Source organism: Heloderma suspectum, chromosome 3, assembly GCF_057233095.1.
Source record: "Heloderma suspectum isolate Gila_16-S chromosome 3, 16-S_ref, whole genome shotgun sequence".
In the NCBI taxonomy this organism is placed as follows: Eukaryota; Metazoa; Chordata; class Lepidosauria; order Squamata; family Helodermatidae; genus Heloderma; species Heloderma suspectum.
The window spans coordinates 324970861-324996197 of NC_139460.1; the positions used below are offsets into that span (position 1 = coordinate 324970861).

At 48.8% G+C, this 25337-nt stretch overlaps 1 protein-coding gene across 1 annotated transcript in view; it reads left to right on the plus strand.

The window, feature by feature from the left end:
- Nucleotides 1-25337, plus strand: part of DRC9 (dynein regulatory complex subunit 9) — a 31900-nt gene that overhangs the window by 2458 nt on the left and 4105 nt on the right. The window contains exons 2-9 of the mRNA XM_084847744.1: nt 3946-4093; nt 6255-6502; nt 8601-8729; nt 11038-11119; nt 12907-13068; nt 14974-15048; nt 18517-18648; nt 20903-21004. Coding sequence (XP_084703870.1) covers nt 3946-4093; nt 6255-6502; nt 8601-8729; nt 11038-11119; nt 12907-13068; nt 14974-15048; nt 18517-18648; nt 20903-21004 — 1078 coding nt within the window. The remainder of the gene's footprint in view (nt 1-3945; nt 4094-6254; nt 6503-8600; nt 8730-11037; nt 11120-12906; nt 13069-14973; nt 15049-18516; nt 18649-20902; nt 21005-25337) is intronic.

The window sequence follows — 25337 nt, forward strand, 5'->3', positions numbered from 1 at the left end:
ACCCAGCTGATAGCCTTAAAAGTTTTAAAAGGGATACCCAATAGTACATACAAAGGTAAGTCTCATTGAGTTCAGTAAGGTTGCACATCCTTATGTACACTTACCTGTGTGTTAATCCCATTGCACCTGATGGGATTTACTTCTCAGTAAACATGTATAGGGTCAGACTGTATGATTACAACCACAGAGTTTATTTAGCACAGGGGTGAGCAACCTGTGCCCCTCTAGATGTTAAGAACATAAGAAGCCATGCTGGATCAGACCAAGGGTTTGTCTAGTCCAGCATTCTGTTCACAGAGTGGCTAACAAGCTGACTGTGGGAAACCCACAAGTAGGACAAGGGCAACAGCACCCTCCCACTCATGTGTCCCCAGCAACTGGTGTCCAGAGGCATATTGCCTCCAATACTTGATAGCATATAGCCATCAGGACTAGTAGCCACTAAGAGACATTTCCAGAAATTTATCCAATCTCTTTAAACTCATCCAAACCTGTGGCCATCAAACATCTTGTGGTAGTGAGTTCGATAGTTTAACTATGCACTGTGTGAAGAAGTCCTTTTATCTGTCCTGAATCTCCCACCAGTCAGCTTCATGGGATGACCCCATTGAATTTTAGTATTATCAGAGAGGGAGAAAAATGTCTCCCTATCTACTTTCTCCACACCATGCATAATTTTTACACCTGTATCATGTCTCCACTTACTCGCCTTTTTCCCCAGGCTAAACAATTCCAGCTGTTGTAACCACCCCTCATAGGGGAGTTGCTCTAGCCCCTTGATAATTTTAGTTGGCCTTTTCTGCACTGCCTCCAAGTCTACAATGCCCTTTTTGAGGTGCAGAGACCAGAACTGTACAGAGTATTCCAAATGTGGTCACACCATAGATTTGTATTAAGGGCAGTATAATTCTGGCAGTTTTATTTTCAATCCTAATTATGCCTAACATGGAATTTGCCTTTTTTCACAGCAGCTGAATTCCAGCTCCCATCAGCCATAAAACCAGAATGGTCAGGGAGATTGAATATGTAGTTCAAACAACATCTGATGGGCTCCCAGCTTTTCACTCCTGATTTAGTGCTTTGTGTTGAAGCCCTTTGCATACATTACCCCAGTAATCTTTACGTTAGCCTTGCCAGACATGTCTGTTGTCTGGATGCTGTGATGGATGATGTGGGTAAATGGGTGGAGGCTTAACTCAGTCAAGACAGGAATGGTTTTGGTCAGTGGGAGTGAACTCCCCCTGAAGAATAACGTCTGCAGTTTGGGAATGCTCCTGCACATGGCTTTGTTCCTGGTTCCCTCAGCAGTGGCTGTGGCCCAGGGCCTAGGCAGTGCCTTTCCTCAGCTTCAGCACCAGCAACACCCTTTCCTGGATCATGCAAATCTTGTCACTGACACTCGCATCCTATTCACATTCAGATTGGACTTCTGCATTTTGTTCTACATGGGACTGCCCTTGAAGAGTGTCTGAAAACTGCAACTGGTGCAAAATGCAGAACTGATGTGGGTTCTGGTGATTGCTTATCGGAACATATTACACCAGTTCTTTTTCAGTTGCACTAGCTTCCTATTCATTTCCAGACACAATTCAAAGTGACGGTTATCTTTTTTTTCTCATCCATCCATCTTCTTCTATTCTTACATTATCTATAATAATAAAAGAGGATGTTCATCTGCCTGTTAGTGCCACAGCTCTTTCCAGAGACAGAGAGTCAGAAAGAGATCCTTCCTGAAAGCTAAACATGCAGATCTACTTTATATTTCCCTAAGTATTCATATATGACTTTTAGGCTGTGATCCTAAACACTCTTACTAGAGAGTTAGTCCTGTTGAACACGCTAGCACTTACTTCCAAGTAGACATGCATAGGATTGTGTTGCAAATCAAGCAGCCTCTGTTTTTTTTTTAAACCAGCCTTCCCCAGCCTGATGCCCCCAGACGTGTTGGACTACAACTCCCAGAGTTGCTGGGAGTTGCAGTCTGACACATCTGGAGGGCACCAGGCTGGGGAAGGCAGCTTTAAACAGTGATCAAACATGTTAAGGCCTCTTCTGCCCAAAAGAGGGCGCTCCAGATTGAACTGAAATGTTTCCTGCTTAGTTTTACTGGCCGTGCAGCTACAAAGAACAAAAAGGCAAATACACTGGCTGGGAATAAGGCTGAAGTTCCTCCAGAAAAAGTAATCAAGAGCCATCCAACTTAATACAAATTTTAATCAGTTCAGTTCAGTACCTATCGCACCTTTTTCAAGGGCTCAGGGTGGGTAACAACAATTAAGAATAAAGCAACACACATATAACAAAAACACCCAATTAAATGAAAAACACATCCGTTTAATCCTGAATGCTTGTGCATCCCCTCCAACATGCCAGAGATGAGAATACAGCTTTTGACTCTTCTTGTCATACGCTGCAGTTATTTACTCCTGCACTGGCTTCTGAAGCAGGTTGCTTTAGTCAAGAGATCAACTGTCATATTTTCCATCTTGTACACGGCTGAAAGGTGATGTCAATGAAATAAAGATGCATCAGCATCACTCTCCCTTGCTTAACCCCTCCAGTCCATGCCCTCTGGGAGGAGAGTGGTGCTGCTGTAGGAGACAGGAACAGAAGGCTTCCCCAGTGTGCTTTCAACACTGCTACAGGACTGGAGTTTAAAGTGCAACAATGTGAAGCGGAGAATCTGAGTTTAAGGCATGAAAGGAGGAAGAGTTTAGAGTACTCTTCCCCAGCCTGGTGCCCTCCAGATGTCTTGGACTGCAGCTCCCATCATTCCATCATGCATGCATGCATACATACTTACCCACATACATACACACATGTCCCTTCCTTCGCTTCAGTACATGAAAACCATGCTCACTATTTTTCAGGATCCCTCCAAAATGCCCTCCAGCCCCCCCCCACACACACACGCACGCAGCCCCCATCCATTCAGACATACAAGCACACAAACTTCCCCAATTCCCCTGGTTGCTCCTAGCAGGCTACCCCGGTCCCCTGCTTGTTTCTTGCTGCTCTCCCTCCCCCACCTTCTCACTGGCTTCCTTGACCCCCCTCTCCCTTTCAGAAGATGGCCTTGGCACTGCTGGTGCAACCCAATTTCGGTGAGGTAACAACCCTGCTGCAGATTGCAACGATCACTTGAAGGCCAATGGGTTATATTGCATGTGCTGTTGGGGGTCAAAAGGAATGAAACCCTCGACCCCCAAGTAGGGTTGGAGGTCCTGGAAGTCATACTCAAAGCCACCTGTGCATGCCCTGCTTCTAGAGTTTTTCCCCAGGTTGCTATTATTCTCATTTTGCAAATGCAGAACTGAGGAGGAGAAAAGTGACCTGCCCAAGGCTGAGATGGGACCTGGAGCGCTCCCTCCAGCAGATCTGCTGGGATAATGCTGCATCCAGGTCCAGCAGTCATTTTGTACCATACTGATAGCAGCGTAAGCAGCAGTGTAAGCATGGGGGAACAAAACACATATGAACATGTGGGGCTGCTTGTACCAAGCCGGGCTGTTGGTTCATATTTTCTCTCCAGGGTCAGTATTTTCTCTCCAGGGTCCCTGGCAAGATCTCTTTCTCAGCTCTGCTACTCAAGGTTCTTTTAAGTTGAGATGTGAGGGACTGAACCTGGGATTTCCTACCTACAAAGCATGTACTTTGCCACCAATCTATAGCCTTTTCCCATTCTAGTTTGGCCCTTTTGACTTTTAAGGAGCTGACTTGGCCCATGTTGGATCAAGGATTGTTCTAGCCCACAACTGTTTACTCTCCTAAGTCTTGGGGAGATGGTTTTCCAGCTGATGCCAGGGCTGGAACTTGGAGGGAGAAAGCATCTGCTAACATAACCATGGAACTGGCTGCCCATCACACAGCACCCAGTTGGAATGGGGGTGGACTTTCAACATCCTGTTGGCTTTCTAAATGAAATGTGCTCTCTCTTTTGCCCAGAGAGGTTTTGGTCAAAATGAAGTCACCCAAGCTCCCTACTTTGGATGCTGTACGGTTCTCTGCTGTACTGGAGGACTGCACTGACCAGCTTGCCATTCTCGGCTTCATCATGCCAGTTTCGTATGAGGGCAGGAAAGACGTCAGCAATGTAAGTACATCATACCCTCATGAAAAGGTGTGTGCACACTCTTCCAAGGGATCCACTTCTGCTATTATTAAGATTAGACTACATTTTTGTCTTGCACCCTGAGCTATTCCAGTGTAGTCCCATTCTATAATTATATTTTTTTGCAATCTGTTGTCCCTTCTCAAATGGATACCAAGCTTGCCAAGTTCATCTCCCACAGTGATATGAATTGTAATGCGCTTGGGTGGTCCAAGGGCTCCTTCTCCCTTCACTACTTATCCTTTGTCCTTCCCATCTTTCTCTGCTACTGCTTCACATAAACCATATGAAGCTGCTTAAACTGAGTCAGATCATTGGTCCATCAGGCTGAGCACCATCTATTCTGACTGGCAGCAACTATCCAAGGTTTCGGTGGGGGTGGGGGTGGGGTTAAGCTCTTCTCCAGCTCTGTTACAACATTTTCTTTCAATAGAGATGCTGATGATCTGCATGCAGAGCATCTGCTCTACCACCGAGTTGTCCCATTCCCAAGCAACTGATAGCTTCTTCATCCTTAAGAACAGGAGAAGCCGCCTTATACCGAGTCAGACCCTTGGTCCATCTAGCTCAGTATTATCAACACTGACGGGCAGCTACTGCTCTCCAGAGTTGCAGGCAGGAATGTTTCCACTCCGACCTTGAGATGCCGGGGATTGAGCTGGGACCTTCTGCATGCAAAGTGTGTGTGCTGTGCCGCTGAGCCACAGGAGTCATGCTGGCTCAGACCAAAGGTCCGAGTGGGCACTGGCTCAGGAGTGGAGAGTCAGTGGCCATACACGCTTTACCAGAATGATCTGCTCTCCAACTTGACAGCGCAAACCTGGGAGCACTCATCCACATAGGCTTCGGAGGCAGTCTCTCTTCGCCACAGCGTCCCCCACTGGTTGTGCACTCCCCCTCTCTTCTGCCAGAGGCGCAGTCTCACGGGGGTTTTCTTTTAAAACACAGGAGCTAGTACCTGCCTTACGAAGTTGCTTTATACTGTGTCAGACTATTAGTCCATCTAGCCCAGGAGAATCTCAGGATGTAATAGGCCAAACGCAAGGATTGTTAGGATTTTGTTCTGAATACTTGCCATTCTCATGCAACCTCACCGTACAATCAAACCAATCTTATTTGTATGTTTATATTTTAATCTGCCCAATCACAAGAGTTCTCTTGGTGGATTATATAAAGTACCAAGTGTATGAAGGGTACATATGTCAGTGGGAGAGCCCATCTGTGCATGCGGAAGGCCCCGGGTTCACAATCTGACATTTCCAGGGAGAAGAATCCATTAACAGGAGGTAGGAAAGACCTTTGCTCTGAGGCCTTGGAGACAAGTGTGGATTAGACCAGGGATGGCCAGAAACTAAATCTCCAGATGTTTTGGACTTCAGCTCCCAGCATTCTTGACCATTGGCCATGCTGGCAGGGGCTTCTGGGAGGTGAAGTCCAAAACATATGTCAGTGGGAGAGCCCATCTTTGCATGCGGAAGGCCCCGGGTTCACAATCTGACATTTCCAGGGAGAAGAATCCATTAACAGGAGGTAGGAAAGACCTTTGCTCTGAGGCCTTGGAGACAAGTGTGGATTAGACCAGGGATGGCCAGAAACTAAATCTCCAGATGTTTTGGACTTCAGCTCCCAGCATTCTTGACCTTTGGCCATGCTGGCAGGGGCCTCTGGGAGGTGAAGCCCAAAACATCTGGAGGGCTGCCTTTTGCTCACCTTGGGGCTAGATGGCCTAGCGGCCTGACTCCAGGGAGAGCAGGCTCATCGGCCCTGGCCAAGCGAAAACCCCGATTAGCCTTAACCACAGTTAATGTTATTGCCAGCATAATGAATGAAGCTGAGGAGAAGGCAGAGAAGTGTCAGGGAGACACTTGGGCTCCGGGACACAAGCAAGAGCCTCGAAGGGTCGAAGCGAGGGTCCACCTGGTTCATTCCAGTGGTGCTCGGCGAAGGCAGTCCACAAGGAGGGCGTGAAGGCAACAGCCCTCCACTGTCCCTCGCCTTCAGCAGCTGGTATAAAAGGGAGAGGGAGCACGTGATCCCAAGGGCGCCCCCTGTCCACACAGCCAAGTTCGGGCTACGTAGGGCCCTTTGCTTCCTCACCGTTTGTGCCTGTTATTCATGAGCCTCTCCCTCGCTCCCTGTTCAGCTTGATGAGATGGAGATCAAGGATGTCCTTGAAAACCAGAAGGAGCTGAGCACCAAATACAAGAATCTTATGGACTCGCGGGCGGAGAGCCAGGCTAAGGTTCCGCTCGAGTTTGGCAAGATTGCGGAACTCGGGCGAGAGCTGAAGGACACCAGCAGCGACCTGAAGCGGTCCAACCACCTTTTCAGCATGGCCACCAGGCAGAGTGCTTCATCCACGGATAACCTCAGGAAGGTTCAAGCTGACAGGTGAGGCCCATGAGCCTCAAGGTGTTTCCAGAAAGCACGGTGATGAGCCTGGACCCTGCACAAAGGAAATCCCAAAAGTTAATTCATTGGGTCACGTGCCACAGAGGGACCGGTGGATAGGAACCATAGACCGCCCCTGATGAGTGCGTGTGTGGCTGCTGATCCTGTTGGAAGCTGACAAGCAGCAAAGCCCTTTCCCATCTTCCTTCTGCCACAAAGAGGCAGGAGCGCAACTGGCATGGAAGCCTTAGAAGAGTCAGACAGGATTCTCACCACCACAGAATTTCTTTGAGTTCTGGATTCATAAAGAAAGCCAATAAAATGTTTTGGTGCTTGAAGAGCAAAAGCCAAACAGTGCCTCCCTCCCTGATTAGCTCAGGCCCAATCCGCCAGGGGGCTCCCATTTATTTCAGTGGGGTTGACCAGGAGAACTTCCCCATGGCTTGCCTCCCGTGGGCCTGATGACCTGTCTCTGCTCTGCCAACCTTGGTGGTGCCCAAATCCACTGCCTCAGCTGCTTGCCTCACAAGGCTTCATGGCGGGGCTGCCTCTGAGCACTCGTCCTCTTTTATAAGATGGGTCTTTTGATTGCTGCCTTTCCACTACCAACGTTGCCACTCATTCCTGGCCCCCCAGGCTCAAGTTTCATGTTGGCTCCCCTCCTTCCTGTACTGGGCTTACGGGCTGTAATGCTGCAGTCCACACCCTGTATTCTTTTTTCCTGAACAGTGCTTGGGCAATGAGTTGGGGCAGGAAGTTTAGGCACAGCCGGAGGGCCCAGGGCCCCATTTCAGAAGTATTCTTCTGAATACTCCCATCTGCTTCTCAGGCGCTGCTCCCAGCTCACTTGATGAAAGGCAAAGCCACACCAGAGCAACAGGGCATGGGGATGCATATGGTCTATGGTTCACACGAATGTGACACAATGTAGAACAGGGCTAGGCAAGTAAAATTGGGGCAGGGGGCAGATGGCCTCTCCACCCAGTGATCAGTTTGGAGATAACAAGGGGATTCCTCTCTCCACCTCCTCTCCAAGTCCCTGGTAGCCCTCAGGCCAAGGGGCTGGGCTTGGGGAGTGGAGGGAGCCTGTGGAGGGAGCCCAAGCCTCCATGGGCAGATGGCCAACCTCTGTGAGCTGGATTAGGCCCTTGGGGCAAAGGTTGCCCACCCATGATCTGGAACATAAGCAGCCTAATGGTGGATGAGACCAAAAGTCCAGCATCCTGTTTCCAGCCAGGTGCCATCAGGAAACCTATAAGCAGGGCAGGATGATGATGGCGGCTTCCCCTTGTTGCTTGTCCCCAGCACCGCGCACTGGGAGACACATGCACTGCCTCTAGACTGAAAGGTTCCACTGAGCTGCCATGATGAATGCTTCACCATAAAAAGAGCCCTGCTGGATCGGACTAAAGGCCACCTAATCCAGCCTCCTGTTTCTGACAGTGGCCAACCAGATGCCTCTGGGATGGCCACAAGGGGGGCATGAAGGCAAGAGCCTTCCTCTTTTGCTCCTCCCTCTGCCCCCACCCACTGGTATTCAGAGGAACACCGAGGCCTTTGGAGATGGGTGTCCTGTTTAGTTCTGTCATAGGTCCAGAAGGCAGCAGCACCTTGAACCCCTACCTTCTACCCTCTACAGCGGCCTTCCTCAACTTGGTGCCCTCCATGGCTGGGTTGCTGGGCACTGTAGGCCAATGGATCTGCAAGGTACCCGGTTGGGGAAAGCTGCTTTATGGAGAAGGATGTGGGACATCTGGGTTGGATGCTTATACAATCTGTTTATCAGAAGGTTTAGATTACTCTTGAAATGTGCAGCCCCACCCAAAGACATTTTCCACCCAGTTCTGCACTTTCCTCCCTGGGCGGTGGGGCTCCCTGGGCAGGTCAAGTCTGCTCCTCCTCTTCTCTGGGCAGGGAGCTCCTCCAGGTGTGCAGCTGGGGTGGTGTAGGAAGCTTCCCCTCTTCACTTGGCTGGGGGCAGCGTCTGTGCCAAGCACACTAAATGAAGGCGATATAGGCGGGCCTCTCAGTAAATGGCTGGAAAATCCATCTTTCTCCTTGGCTGTTGGGCTGAACCCTTCCCATCCTTACCTGGCAGGCAATATGCAAGTGACGTGATTGAAGACACAACAGATGAACTGCTGACACTGGGAACCTTTCACACCTTGATGCTAGCTGTGGATAGAGAAAAGGAAAAGAAGACAAGCATCCAGAACCTTGTCCTCAGGTTAGAATTTTATATAGAAGGAACTGCCTGTACCAAGTCAGACAGTTTAGCTCAGTATCCCCTATTCTGACTGGTTTGTGTGTGTTTAAACTGAGGGGACAGGACTAAATGTGGAACTTGCTTGCCACATCAAAACATGCACGCTTTACCCCAGAGCTGCTCCCCACTTGATGCAGCAAACGGATTTGCTTTGGTTTCACTGCTGTTCCCAGCACGAAATACGGTATCATGAAGGCCAGACCACCCCTCTTTAAACACGCAGTGGACAAACGCTGAGGAGCTGCAGCCAATCAGGGCTCCCAGTGGATGCCCACTGGCTGTTTAGGGACACACCCATATCTTCTCGTGTTTGTTTTGGGATACAGTGATGTAGCCGTGACAAGCAGGATTGCCCTGGAAAGCACAGAGCGCCTCTGTTATCCCCAGGTGGCGTGTTGTATTTGTTGGGGCTATTTGTTGTATGGAAAGTCACCGCTTGTTCTTCTGGATTTGTTAGACTGCCAGATGAAAGGAGCTTGACAAGAAGGGCCTTCCAGCGCAGTGGGGTCCACTGCAGCGCATGCCACACGAGGCTGCTCTGAAGTCAGGCTTCCGTTCCATCCCGTGGCGTGTGTTATCCTGGAATAAGGCACTTCCATTTGGAATGAGGAGGATCTGGCCCTGTGCAAGCTCATGGGACACATGAGGAGTGAGATCCTTCCATCCCAGCCACTCGTTATCATGAAAAGAGCACAAAGAGCTGATACAATCCAGATGTCTTCCTTTGTCCTGCCTCCAAATACCCCTCATTAATGCTCTGCCTTGTGGATTATTTGGAACCTCAGAAAATCTCCCTGCTATGCCCTTTGCTTATGTGGGGTCACGTGTTTTAGGATCTCCCCCATCCTGGCCATTGTTCTGTCCTTCCTCCTTCAGTATTCATGTCTTCCTCCTTTAAAAAAAATAGCACTCTGAATATGCACAACGCCCAAGTCACCATAGGCATCTTGCTAGGTCCGTAATGTATATGGAGGGGGAGAAAAGGGGGTTGCAACACCAGTGCTGTGCTCTTTTGTATCCCCCATTCATTCCAGTGGGGCTTGCACAGAAAGACCTTTGGGGGGCTTGTGCTTATGAGGGGCAGGGGCACGTGTCTGTTCTCACTTGCCTGTAACAGTACCCAAAATCTGCTGCCTGAGGAAGCCACCCTCACGGTAGGGCCCATCCTGCCGTTGTTCCATCGCTCTTACAGGTTGCAGGCTGCACTTGCCAGGGTGTCAAACCTCTTTCAGCCTGAGGGCCAAATTCACTTTCACAGAAGCTCTCAGGGGCCACATTCCAGTGGTGGGCAAGACCAAAATACCAGCATGATTTAGTTTAAAGCTCTTACTGCCAGTAAGCGTGCCTTCAGGAGAGGAATTTTGACCTTTTAGAATGGGGAAAAAACTGTGTAAAAGCTGGGAAACCACCAGATGATCAGCACTCGTGTGTGACCATCTGGGGAACTCCAGAGGGCTGGTTTGGGACCCGAGGAGGACCAAATTTAGCCCATGGGCCTAAGGTTCAACACCCTACACAGTTAGTTTTCTGACTGAGAACGGCCACTGTGACAAAGGCCTCCTGAATTAATGTATTAACCTCCGCAAGGAAATCCCAGATCTACACATACACCTCCCCACTCCTCCAAGAGGACTGACTGAAGTTCCATCAGTGGAAGCTAATGACAGAAGATGTTTTCCTGATCCCTGGAAATTGCTCTCCAGCTTTGGGAATGATTTACCCATCAGAGTGTGAAGGAAGTGACACCTCTGCAGCTGTAGGGTGGGGTGGGGGGGCAGAGAAACAGCAAAAAGCAGTTCAAAATGAGAGGGGAGGGGGAGAGAAAGAGGGAGACTTTTTAGCTAGTTAGCAGGAAATCGGGGTGCAGTCTTGGGGGGGATGCTGTCCTCACTGAGGGATCTTTTGGCTTGCAGGAGTGTCCCTATGCTCTGCTTGTATATTTGCAGATAGAAAACATGACAAAGACACCCCCAGTCTCCAGCATGCTGTTTCCCAAAGGCAACCAAGCCCAGCAGCCTTGCCCCTGGAACTTCTCACCACTTAGGAAGGCAGGGGGTGCATAACAAGAGGCTTCCTAACATTTCCTAGGGTTAAAGTAGCTGCCTGTTTGCTGCCACTTAACAAGGAGGGGGCAGCCTTTTCTTCTGAACTCTGGGTATCTGCCAGGAAGTTTCCTTTCTTGGCAAAGACGTTAACGCATCTTGGTTTGTTGTGCTCCAAGGAACTGTGGGGATTTTCTCTCTCTCTCCCTCCTCCCCCCCCATTCTAGGGAAGAGGTGGGAAGAAAGAAGGTCAAGTGTCTCCAGAAGCAGCTGAGCGATGTCAAGAAAGAAAAGGAGTATGAGCTGCAGGTGAACTTACCTGAAGTGTTAGAAGTACATGGAAAGTAATTCTATCTTTGAAATGTGTGTGCGTGCATGTGTGCGTAGGGGGGACTGATTCCTCCAGTCACATTGTGCCTGGGTAGCACAGGAATTCATGTGTAACCAACTGGCAACCCATGAAGGAGCGGGGAAGCTCTCTGTGCAGGTCAGCTGCCCAGGTGGGCCATTTTTGTGTGATGAAGGCTTCTGCCTTCGCCTTACTTATGGGGTGGTAAGATAGGGACCCCTGGGGATAGGCTCTTACCATAGTACTGTATTCTTTTTCTTCCATCAGATAAGGTGGATTGTAGTCCATGAAAGCATGTGCCATAATGATCTCTTATGCCTTATTCATCTCTTCTGTTTCAGTTCTGAGTGGAGGGGTTCCTTCTACTTTCTATAGTGTTAGTCTGGAATGGGGCGGGAGGCAGGGACACCCCTCCCCTTGGAGGAGCCATTGCAAGGCATTGGCCCTGACTCTTGACCCATGAGGAGACACTATCCCAAAGAGTCAGAATGCCCCCTGGGAGCCCTGGAGAAGAGGAATTTGCCTTAAGACTGTCCTTTTCAGTCATTTATTTATTGCTTGCATTTATACCCCGCCTTTTTTCCTCTTGCAAGGAACCCAAGGCGGCTGACATTATCCTCCTCCTCTCCATTTTATCCTCACAACAACAACCCTGTGAGGTGGGTTGGGCTGAGAGTCTGCGACTGGCCCAAAGTCACCCAGTGAGCTTCCATGGCCGAGTGGGGACTAGAACCTGGATCTCCCAGCTCCTAGTCCAACACTCTTGCCACTACACCACACTGGCTCTCATGGCTAATGGCCACCAAGTTTCTAATGTGCAAAGATGATTTCACAGCCTGAGCTGCAACCTAAGAGTCATGTACCCATCAATAGCCTTCTGCATTCTCTTGGGTGCTAAAAGATTGATTTTACTTATTTATTTATTCAGTATTAAATCAAGGGGGTTAAGGGAGATTCTCACACTGGGCAACTCTGGCAGATCGCCCCCCCCCCCCGCCCCCAAACACTATTACCTATTACTGAAAGCTCTTCTGCCTGCTGTATGGGGTATTCAGTTACTCTGCAACAGCCTGTGTTGCACTGCCTTCAGAAGCAGGCATGTTACAATAAATTGACTGCAACCGTTTCTTGTTTTAAAACTTCAGACTGTTTAATAGAATGTTTAAGGGCGCAATCTTATGCATGCTTAGACAGAAAAAAGGCCTACACCTCCTCCCAGAATGTCCCAGGCAGCCATGCTGGCTGGGGCATGCTGGAAGTTATAGGCCTTTTTTCTCTCTAAACATAGGATTGTACCTTAAATTATTTTTCAATCCTGAATACAGCTATCAGTCTTTCATGGCAAACCAGAACCCATCCTCATAGGCCTAGTTAACTCTGAAATGGCCAACCTGTGCCTGGGCTATACCACATCAGACTGCAGGTGGGGGCTCACACTGTTAAAAAAACACCACCCTATGTATTGAAAATGGGCATGTTGGAGAAAAGGCACCTTTGGTATGGAGGAGCATTTGATGATGTGAGCCCCCACCTCCAGTTTGAAGTGGTACAGCGCGTTTTCTGCAAGTGGCAATGAGGCCTGAATCTTCCTTAGGAAACTTTATTGAGGTGCAAGCCCACCTATACCCCTGCAAAGCAGGATGGAAACTAGTTCAGCCTGGAGGGGTGCATCCCAGAACTGTAGTGGATTAGCATGTTGAGTCTTTCTTGCTTTTAGCACAAACTCCACCTGCCTCTTCTTCTACAGAACCGGAATGAGATGATTGCCTACCTCAAAGACCAACTTCAAGAGATGAAGGCTAAAACTGACATGGAGAACCGCTACGTCAAGAAGGATACAGAGCTCCAGGTGGCCCAAGTACAAAAGAAATGCTCCGATGCAGAGAACGATCTGCAGAACGAAATTGAGGTAAGCAGGTGCGGTAGCAGGCAATAACACATGGGAAAGAGAAGGGCATGGTTTAACCCAGCTTTCCCCAACCTGGTGCCCTCCAGATGTGTTGGCTACCACCCCCAATATAACTGGCTGGGGGGTTGTGGGAGTTGTGGCCCAACACATCTGGAGGACACCAGGTTGGGGAAGGCTGGGCTAACCAGTTAACAGCAGGGAGAAGCTTTAATGCTCCCAGAAAGCCCTTCTCCAGCACTGATCTTGCAGTCATTCATTCCAGTAGGGTTCACTTCATGCAGGTGATTTTCAGGGAACTGGGCTCTTCTGGTTCAATACAGCAAGTAACACCCTAAAGAGCCATTCTGTGGGTTTCACTATCGGCAGCTCCTTCCACTGAATCCCCAAGCTACTTAAAAAATATAAGAGGAACCATGCTTGGTGAAACCAAAGATCGATCCATCTCTGCATCCTGTCTCCAAGAGTAGTCAGCCAGATGCTTCTGGGAAACCCTCAAGCAGGGTGTGAAGGCAACAAACTTCCCAGCATTTGGTATTCAGAGGGGCCCAACACCCCTGGACACAGAGGCTCCACTAGCTATCGTGGGTAATACATGCTTTATGATTCCTCATAGCAGCTTTGGGGATTTAGTGCAATAGCTGTTGATAAAGAGAAAACCACTGTTCTATCACTTATAAAGCATTACAGTTGTTAGTTTCACTATGATAATCACCCTCTGAGGCAGGCTACTATTGATTCCACATTACGGATGGAAAATGGAGGCCGACAACATTCCCAACCCAGCACTCTGGCCACTCCTTGCCAAAGTCCACCTCACACACCCTTTGCTAGCTGACCACATTGCCTTGTCTTCTCAAGCAATTTTTGTCATTTGTAGGGCGCAGATCAAAACTGCAGCTTTCCACTACTGGTGAGCTCAGTACAGAGGCAGCCTCTGCTCTGTGCCCTGGAACTGACTTGCTGCAATGGCTGTTCATGGCTTTGAGCCCACCCTCAACATGAGGGGAATGTGTTGAGTTCCTGCTCCAGAGGCACCTCACGACAACTAAATGTGTGTAGGGCTGGAAGCAAGGCCGGGGGCCATGCCTTGGTTCAAATTAAGCCGCAGTTGATCTAACCCCCAATCCAGTGAAGGGGTGACCTTGATGTCATGGGAAGCCACCTTATATCAGATCAGACTATTAGTGTATCCAGCCCAGTATTTTCTGGCAGCGACTCTCCAGGGTCTTGAGGAGAGATGCATCTTTCCTGTTGCCTGCTCCTTGGTCTTTTAAAACTGGAGATGCCAGGGACTGAACCTGGGAACATCTGCATGCTAAGCATCTGCTTACCACTGAGCTACGGTCTCTCCCCAAATGTCAGTTTGAAACCTTCAATCTAGGGTAGCAGGTAGGCATAGTCCTAGATTGCTGTCCATACCTACTTTGCCCCATAGACCTTAAATGGGAACCTTGAAGAACTAAGGCTGCTCCTAGCTGCCTAGCCCCAAACATGATGTTGGGCCTAGCTTATATAAAGAAGATTCCTCTTGTTTTCTTCTTTGCTCCATGCTGACCCAGGGCTTTTCCATGCTCACTTCTACCACTTCACTTACCTTTCTGACTCACCCAACATTCTCACTTACTATTTGTGGGGCTTGCCTCAAGCTCATTTCTTCACCTCCACTCTTCATTTGCTGCACGGACAGCCAAGTCATGAGGTCGTGGATCCGAGGGCCCAGTTTAGGGATGGCAGCTTTGGACAACAGTTGTACAAATGTAGCATCCCTGGGCAATAACCTCACCCTTCAGCATGGCACAGGGAGGGATATTATGCATAGGTTTCCTGGAGTGGGTGATCTTGGGATTTTAGATATATTTGTTTAGATGCACGTTTGATGCATACTCTCTTATTCTCCCATCACAGAAACTGAGAAACCAAACTGACCAAGAGATCAGAGTCCATATGGACATTGAGAATTTCCTTAAGCAGCAGCAAATGGTGAGTGACAGGCAGTTTTCTTGTGTTCCCTTTAACCTGTTATTATAAAAAGCATATTTAATGCCATCCACTCTGCAGCTAGTTGCTAGAGGTACCTCTTTGTTCTTCAGAGGTAACTCGTGATTTTCTTTTTCTCATCCTGATACTTCGGTACTGATGTAGCCCTCTCAGTGTTCAAAGCTTTTTATACTTTTCATCTTCACTCACAAATGTGTGGGTGTTGATGTACAGTTTCCTAAGGCTGAGCTGGTAAGTGAGCCCAGATTACCGACCCTAAAGGCTGAGGACTAGAACTTGCTGAAGTCAGCAACCTGTGACTGGACTCTACCACTTCAACCTGCGCCTGTGTGTGCGTGGGGCGGGGTGGGGAGGGGGAGGCAACATGATCGCCTTTCCATACAAAAACCTCCTGACATCATAGAAAAATATTTATTTCATTTCTACTCCACCTTCTAGGGTGAGCCCTCACAAGTCTGATTACAGTAATTGTTTAAAAGCAGTGCAGAACTAGCACGATAGAGAAAGGCTAGCTAGAACTTCTCCACTGACATCTGGTTTTCTATGCATTTGATCATGTGAACCGGCACCTGCAGCGCAGAGTGCTACAACCAGGTCTGGCCCAAGACATTTTGCTGCCTGGGGTGAAGAACAAGGTGGTGCCCTGCATTCTGCATACAGAAGCTGACCAGACTGGCAGTTGAATCTTATTTCGACACTGGTGATGGGACTGGAGGCTGGCTTAGGGGGAACAGGGCAGGCTGTTTGGCCTACACACCAGTCCAGCATATTGCCACTGCTCCCCCCGTGCCCAGCATGTCACCCAAGGCAGCTAGCTCACTCTGCCCAGGCTACAGCCCAGACACAGGTTGACTACCTCAGTGAGAACCCGGGCTCAAGCACAAATATATTCATGGGGGGGGGGGGTGTTGGGGGAGGGGGAAATGATAAAGAACATTAGATATACAGTCAGGGCCAGAAATATCGGAGCAAGGATAACTGTCTTGGCAGCTGGCCTCTGTACACCACCACATTGAAGCTGAAAGGAAACACACCCAGATGGGAGCGAAGTCAGGACTTTCAGCTGTAATTCAAGGGGTGAGACAAAAGTGGGGCACTAACCATTGAGGAAGGACAGCCAGTGGCATACACACACACCCATCGTTAGTGGATCATAAGTAATGGAACAAACCAACATCATTTCAAACTTAAGGATCGCCTTTAACACCTGGATGAAAATCCTTTGCAGTCAATGACTGCCTGACGTCTGGAACCCACGGACATGACCAAATGCTGAGTTTCCTCCCTCGAGATGCTTTGCCAGGCCTTTACTGCAGCTGCCTTCAGCTGCTGCTTGTCTGTGGGTCTTTCTGCCTTCAGTCTGGTCTTCAGTAAGTGAAAAGCATGCTCTATTGGGTTGAGATCATGTGACTGCCTTGGCCATTGAAGAACATCCCACTTCTTTGCCTTGAGAAACTCTTGGGTAGCTTTTGCTGTATGTTTTGGGTCATTATCCATCTGCAATATGAAGCGGCATCTTATCAGTTTCGCAGCACTCAGCTGAATCTGAGCAGAAAGTATAGCCCTACCACTTCAGAATTCATCCTGCTGCTTTGATCAGCAGTCAGGTCATCAATAAACACCAGTGACCCGGTTCCATTGGCAGCCATACATGCCCATGCCATAACACTGCCTCCACCATGTTTGACAGATGATGTGGTATTCTTTGGATCATGAGCTGTTCCTTTCCTTCTCCATACTTTTATCTTATTCCAGAACTGGGCAGGCTTTTTTAGGTGTTTGCTGGCAAAGGCTAATCTGGCCTTTCGGTTCTTGAGCGTTACCAGTGGTTTGCACCTTGTTGTGAAGCCTCTGTATTTACATTCATAAAGCTGTCTCTTGACTGTAGATGTTGACAATGACATGCCTACCTCTTCAAGAACATTCTTGACCTGACTAGATGTTGTGAAAGGGTTCCTCTTCACCATGAGCAGCATTCTGTGGTCATCCACTTTGTCTTCCGTGGTCTGCCAGGCCTTTTGGTGTTGCTGAGCTTGCCAGTTAATTCCTTCTTTTTCAGGATGTTCCAAACTGTTGTATTGGCCACTCCCAATATTTTTGCTATCTCTCTGACGGGTTTATTTTGTTTCCTCAGCCTAATGATGGCCTCCTTCACTCCCATAGACACCTCTTTGGACCTCATGTTGGGAGTTCCAGTGAACAGCTACCAAATGCAAATGTAACACTCAGAACCACCTCCAGGCCTTTTATCTGCTTGATTGGTCATGGGGTACCCAGGAAACAGGCCACACCTGGCCATGCAGCTGCTTGTCAGCCATTAGTTCCATTACTTATGAGCCACCAACAATGGGTGTGTGTATATGCCACTGGCTGTCCTTCCTGAATGGTTAGTGCCCCACTTTTGTCAAACCCCTTGAATTACAGCTGGAAGTCCCGACTTCGCTCCCATCTGGGGGTGTTTCAACTTCAATGTGGTGGTGTACAGAGGCCAACTGCCCAAACAGTTATCCTTGTTCCAATATTTCTGGCCCTGACTGTAGAAAGAATCGAAGGTGCTGTAAGAACATAGGAAGAGCTGTGTTGGATCAGGCCAAGGGTCCATCTAGTCCAGCATTGTGTTCACACATTGGCCAACCAGCTGCCTATGGGAAACCCACAAGTAGGACATGAGTGCAATACCACCCTCCTAGCACCAGGGAGTGGGGCACCCTGAGGTGGGCAAAAAATAGATCTCCAGATGTTTTGGACTTCAACTCCCAGCATTCCTGACCATTGGCCATAGTGGCAGGGGCTTCTGAGCATTAAAGTCGAAAACATCTGGAGATCCACCTTCTGCCCAGCCCTGCTGTATACCACAATCTGTTCTCCATTGCAGTCCCTCAGGGCCATATTTCTTCCCCCTGTTGCTCCAGCACAGTGAAAGGGCTCCTGACACATACAGGTGCTCCAGCTTGCATGCAGCATATCACCGTGGGCAAGGGTTCTCCATTTACGTCAATGGTAGGGCGCCACCCGCTGCACACATGACGTTGCTGCTGGCACTGAAGTGAACAGAGAAGCCTCCAGACACAGGGACCTGTAACCATTTCCAGAGGGGTGGCTGTGTTTGTGTGCTGCAGCAAAAGGAGTCTTGTGCCACCCTAAAGATTAACACATTTATTACGGCGCAAGCTTTCACAGACACTGTCCACTTCATGTGCATATTGGAGACCACACACCATTTTGGACTGGAGCCTTACTTGAGAAATCAGAAATAACTATCGAACTATAACAGATTGTCTGGCAAGGAGATTTTGGCTGAGTTTAGCAGTCGCACCCCCCCATCCCCGCCAAGCGCTGCATTCTCCGGGTCCTCAAATATGTCACCCCATAATGCACCCAAGGCAAGTCTGGAACATTTAGGGGGCGAATGTACAGTGCTAAGTTCCAGCCTACTTATGTCACAAACAGAGCATAGAAGAGAAGCTGGAGTACTGGATGGAAAAGTATGAGAAAGACACAGAAGCCAAGCAGCAAGCCCTCAACTCCCTGAAGACTTCCAGAGCAGCTGACCAGGCGGCGCTTCAGGAAGTGGCCAAGCAGGTAGGAAGAAAAGCAGCTGCTGCCCAGGTCTACAGCCATCTGTTCAAAGAGGAGTGGCTCAGGAGCATGCTCCCGATCCAGAGCAGCATGCATGGCAAGGGCAGGGATGTGCAGACGTGGCCACTGCTTCCCTCCACTGCCAGGAACAGGGATGCCCACGGAGGGCTGAAATGGGCGCACAAGCAGTATCATACGGAAATGTGGCGACGACTGGGGTTCTCCAATCCACTATGAGCAGCAGGGGAAGGGGCTGCGGGAGAAGGAAGTAGGAGGTGACCGAAGAGGCTCGGCAGTCATGTCTGGGCTCTGTTGGAACAGTGGTATCTTGAGCTTGCCCTGGGTCACTGTGTTTGTCAGGAAACAGGTTCGGCTCTCGAGAGCTGCTTAAGTCGAGCAGGAGGACCACGATGGTCTGGGTAGAAAGTCCTCCTTAAGGAAGCTCTTCCAACCGCTGAGCAAGGAGTTATTTGCAGCCCCTTCCTTCTCCAGGAAGTACATTCTAGACCACCCTTCCCCAACCTGGTCCTCTCCAGATGGGTTTGGATTATACCTCCTAGCATCTGGTTGGGGGACACTGGGGTTGTAGTCCAATACACCAGGCTGGGCAAGGCTGGTTCAGACATTGCACTTCTTTCCTGCCGCTAACTGCCATCTCTGTGTACAATTATGAAAAAAATGTTCGACTGTCTTCTGGTCTTCACACAAGCTTCACCAAGTATGAAAAATGAACCCCCATCCAGAGGGAGATGTCATTTTGGTCCTCTCCACACTTTAAGCACAGTGTGATAGATATCATACAAGGAAAGTGGAACTCTGTGCAGGCGCTTAGAATGCCACTAAGCGTTCTTCGCAGAACTAGTTCCTGTCAGTTATGATGATGACAAAACCAACCCCTGACATAGCACTTTAAAGTCTTCAAAGCACTTTGCATACATTATGTTGTTCCGGTCATTGGTTTTAACCACTGACCTGCAGCGCACCCCAAACTGGCCCACAACCTCTTTTCCTAGTATCCTGCCCAGCAGCTTCTGATGCTTCCAGGAGGAGGCACCTTGCTGTGGAGGCTCCAGACAGGAAAGGCGGGGGGGGGGGGGCACTTTGGGAGCTGCTGCATCTTTGCCTTGAAGCAGCAGCGGTGGCTCCATGACAGAACACCCTCCCCCTGCCTCACCCTCCTGTCAGGAAGGGGGGCGGGCAGCACACTTGGTCTCTTGGGAGCTGTTGCTTCAAGGCACCTCTTGTGCCTTCAAGCAGCCACTCCTGAAGTCCGCACTCCCCACATAAGCCCTGATGCTGGATCAGACCAAGGGTCCATCTAGTCCAGCATTCTGTTCACACAGTGGCCAACCAGCTATTGACTAGGAAATGACAAGCAGGGCATGAGCGCAACAGCACCCTCCCCCTCATGTTCCCCAGCAACTGGTGTACATAGGCTCATTGCCTCTGGTACAGGAGGTAGCACACAGCCATCAGGACTAGTAGCCACTGATAGCCTCCTCCAGAATTTGTCCAACTCCCCTTTAAAGCCATCCAAATTGGTGGCCAACACTCCATCTTGTGGTAGTGAATTCCACAGTTTGACTATGGAATTGAGCAGGGGGTTGGACTCTATGGCCTTGTAGGCCCCTTCCAACCCTACTATTCTATGATTCTATGTGCTGTGTGAAGAAGTATTTCCTTCCATCTGTCCTGAAGCTCCCACCAATCAGCTTCATAGGATGAACCTGGGTTCTAGTAGTATGAGAGAGGGAAACAATGTCTTCCTATCCACATTCTCCACACTATATTTTGTAGACCTCCATCGTGTCTCCCCTCACCCTCTTTTTTTCCCCAAGCTAAACAAGCCCAGCTGTTGTAACCTTCCCTCATAGGGGAGATGCTCCAGCCCCTTTTATTTTGGTGGCCCTCTTCTGCACTTTTTCCAGCTCTACAGTATCTTTTTTTCAGGTGTGGTGACGAGAACTGGACACCTTTCCTAACAGAAGGGCAGGGGGAAGCATACTGTTGGGAGACACCAGTGCTGCTTCAAGGCACACATGCGGCTTCTTCCAAAGCTCCCCCTTTCTTAATGGAAGGGAGAGGGGGCAGGAAAAGCTTGGATAGTGACAGGGAGAATGTGCTGAGAGAGGAGTGGCAGGGTGAGGTGTGTGAGAGAGAACCTTTGGGGTAGTTGTGGAGTCAAGTGGGCCTTAGGAAGCATTACTACCCTGTTGCCCACTCCTGTTCTAGGCACATTTCTCATTGCTTTTTGCAGTGCCTTGTGTGCGAGCAAGCAATAATTGAGGACCGGAAGGAAAAAGAGCATGCACGGAAGAAGGTAGAACAGGATGCTCTGGAGATGAGGAGTATCTTGAAGGTAAGGTGGACTAATATGCTCCTACCTTTGGGGGCCTAGGCCTAAAATGGGGAAGGGCATCTCTTTGCTTGACTCTACAGCAGGGATGGGGAACCTTTTTTCTGTTGAGTACTGTATTTCTTCAGGGGTATACCCCTTCATGGATCACTGCCTTGTTGTGGCGAAGGGGCTTGCGTAACTCAGTGAAGCCATAAGCTATGCCGTGCAGTGCCACCCAAGACGGACAGGTCATGGCAGAGAGTTCTGACAAAATGTGGTCCACTGGAGAAGAAAATGGCAACCCACTCCAGTATTCTTGCCAAGAAAACCCCATGGAACGTATCACAAGGCTAAAAGAGATGACGCCGGAAGATGAGCCCCTCAGCTCGGAAGGTGTCCAATATACTACTGGGGAAGAGCAGAGGGTATTTCCAAGTAGCGCCAGAAAAAGTGAAGCGGCTGGGCCAAAGCCGAAAGGACACTCAGCTGTGGATGTGTCTGGTGGTGAAAAGAAAATCCGATGCTGTAAAGAACAATATTGTTTAGGAACCTGGAATGTCAGATCATTGAATCAAGGTAAGCTGGAGGTGGTCAAACATGAGATGGCAAGATTTAACATGACATCTTGGGAATCAGTGAACTAAAATGGACAGGCATGGGCGAATTTAATTCAGGTGACCATCATATCTACTATTGTGGGCAAGAATCCCTTAGAAGAAATGGAGTAGCACTCATAGTCAACAAAAGGGTGGGAAAAGCAGTACTGGGGTACAATCTTAAAAATGATAGAATGATCTCAGTACGAATCCAAGGCAAACCATTCAACCTCACAGTAATTCAAGTCTATGCCCCCACCACTGATGCCGAAGAAGCTGAGGTTGATCGATTCTATGAAGACCTACAACACCTTCTAGAACTAACACCAAAAAAAGATGTCCTCTTCATCATAGGGGATTGGAATGCTAAAGTAGGAAGTCAAGAAATCACTGGGATAACAGGCAGGCATGGCTTTGGTGTACAAAATGAAGCAGGACAAAAGCTAATAGAGTTTTGCCAAGAGAACACGCTGATCATAGCAAACACTCTTTTCCAACAGCACAAGAGGTGACTCTACACATGGACATCACCAGATGGTCAATATCGAAATCAGATTGATTATGTCCTTTGCAGCCAAAGATGGAGAAGCTCTATACAGTCAGTAAAAACAAGACCTGGAGCTGACTGTGGCTCAGATCATGAGCTTCTTGTTGCAAAATTTCGGCTTAAATTGAAGAACATAGGGAAAACCACTAAACCATTCAGGTATGACCTCAATCATATCCCTGATGAATATACAGTGGGGGTGAGGAATAGATTTAAGCGATTAGACCTGATAGAGTGCCTGAGGAACTATGGACGGAGGTCCGTAACATTGTTCAGGAGGCAGCAACTCAATCCATCCCAAAGAAAAAGAAATGCAACAAAGCCAAGTGGCTGTCTGATGAGGCTTTACAAGTAGCTGAGGAAAGAAGGGAAGCGAAAAGCAAGGGAGAAAGGGGAAGATATATCCAACTGAATGCAGAGTTCCAGAGAATAGCACGGAGAGACAAGAAGGCCTTCTTAAATGAACAATGCAAAGAAATCGAGGAAAACAACAGAATGGGAAAGACTAGAGATCTCTTCAAGAAAATCGGAGATCTCAAGGGAACGTTTTGTGCAAAGACAGGCATGATAAAGGACAAAGAAGGCAGGGACCTAACAGATGCAGAGGAGATTAAGAAGAGGTGGAAAGAATACACAGAAGAACTATACAGGAAAGATCTTAATGTCCCTGATAGCCATGATAGTGCGCTCACTGAACTTGAGCCGGACATCCTAGAGAGTGAAGTCAAGTGGGCCTTAGGAAGCATTACTAACAACAAAGCTAGCGGAGATGACAGTCTTCCAGCTGAGCTATTTAAAATCCTAAAAGATGATGCTGTTAAAAGTGCTGCATTCAATATGCCAACAAATTTGGCACACTCAACAATGGCCGCAAGACTGGAAAAGGTCAGTTTACATTCCAATTCCAAAGAAGGGCAACGCCAAAGAGCGTTCAAACTACCGCACAGTTGCGCTTATTTCACATGCCAGCAAGGTGATGCTCCAAATCCTACAAGCTAGGCTTCAGCAGTATGCGAACTGAGAACTACCGGAAGTACAAGCTGGGTTTCGAAGAGGCAGAGGAACTAGAGATCAAATCGCCAACATTCGCTGCATCATGGAGAAAGCAAGAGAATTCCAGAAAAACGTCTATTTCTGCTTCATTGACTACACTAAAGCCTTTGATTGTGTGGATCACAACAAACTGTGGCAAATTCTTAAAGTGATGGGGGTACCAGACCACTTTACCTGTCTCCTGAGAAACCTGTACGATGGTCAAGAAGCAACAGTAAGAACCAGACATGGAACAACCGAGTGGTTCAAAATTGGGAAAGGAGTACGACAAGGCTGCATATTGTCGCCCTGCTTATTTAACTTATATGCAGAGTACATCATGAGAAACGCCGGGTTGGATGAATCACAGGTCGGAATTAAGATTGCTGGGAGAATTATCAACAACCTCAGATACGAAGATGATACTACCCTAATGGCAGAAAGCGAAGAGGATCTAAAGAGCCTCTTGTTGAGGGTGAAAGAGGAGAGTGCAAAAGCTGGTTTGAAACTCAACATTAAAAAAACTAAGATCATGGCATCTGGCCCTATCACTTCCTGGCATATAGAAGGGGAAGAAATGGAAGCAGTGACAGATTTTACTTTCTTGGGCTCCAAGATCACCGCAGACGGTGTCTGTAGCCATGAAATTAAAAGACGCTTGCTCCTTGGGAGGAAAGCTATGGCACACCTAGACAGCATAGTAAGAAGCAGAGACATCACCTTGCCGACAAAGGTCCGTCTAATCAAAGCTATGGTTTTCCCGGTAGTAATGTATGGCTGTGAGAGCTGGACTATAAGGAAGACTGAGCGCCGAAGAATTGATGCTTTCGAACTGTGGTGCTGGAGAAGACGCTTACGAGTCCCCTGGACTGCAAGGAGGTCAAATCAGTCCATCCTAAAGGAAATCAACCCTGAGTGCTCATTGGAAGGACAGATACTGAAGCTGAAGCTCAAATATTTTGGCTACCTAATGCAAAGAGAAAACTCTCTGGAAAAGACCCTGATGCTGGGAAAGACTGAAGGCAAAAGGAGAAGGGGACGGCAGAGGATGAGATGGCTAGATAGCATCACCGATGCAACGAATATGAACTTGAGCACGCTCCGGGAGAGAGCGCAGGACAGGAAGGCCTGGCGTGCTATGGTCCATGGGGTCACGAAGAGTCGGACACGACTGAACGACTGAACAACAACAATCTATTGGGGGCTGTATGCCAGAGGTGGGCAGGGCCACCCCTTTTATCATTCTGCCACCCCCCACGCCTCCATCCAGTGGGCTGTCAGGGGAGGGACAGATTGCTCTTGCCAGAGGTCTGAACGGATTGCTTGCAAAGGCCTTTTGAAATTGGCCCAAGGATAGCATGCAGCCCCAGATCTGCAGGTTGCCCACCTCTGCCTACTGTTTCCATCTAAGGCAGGAGCAGGCAACCTCCAGATGTTTTGGACTACACCTTCCTTGTTGGCCATGCTGTCTGGGGCTGATGGGAGTTGTAGTCCTAAACATCTGGAGGGCATCAGGTTGCCTTTCCCTGATCCAAGGGCTTCCACTCTCAGGATTGAAATGGCCTCTTGTTCTTTTATGTGCCGTAGTAGTAGTGGGCCATGCTGGTGGCACTGTGCAGGAAGCAGCCCCCTTCACCAGCTTCTTTACAACCACCCGGTTTTGTAGGAGTTCTTTCAGGTCGCTCCTTCCCTCTGCCCAGTAGCTCCCCTTACGTAAAACAGCCATTTCCTAGAGGCAGCTACAGATGGTGACATGAAGAGCAGTCCTATCCAGCTACAGGGGTGGACAATTTGTGGACCTCCAGATGTTTTGGCCTACAACACCCATCATTTTATTTTATTTATTCATTTCATTTCTATACTGAGGTGCTCAATTCCTACTTTGGCTCAGTCTTCTCCCAAAAGAGGGTCTATGACCCTCCTGGCAAAGGCGAAGTACAGGCTGAAAGGGCAGGATTGCAGCTTGAGATCGATAGGCATATGGTCAAGGGACACCTCATTACTTTGAATGAGTTCGAATCTCCAGGGCCAGATGAACTGCATCCTAGAGTCATAAAGGAACTGGCAGAAGAACTCTTAGAACCGCTGTCTATTCTCTTTGAGAAATCGTGGAGGACGGGGGAAGTGCCAGATGACTGGAGGAGGGCTAATGCTGTCCCTATCTTCAAAAAGGGTAAAA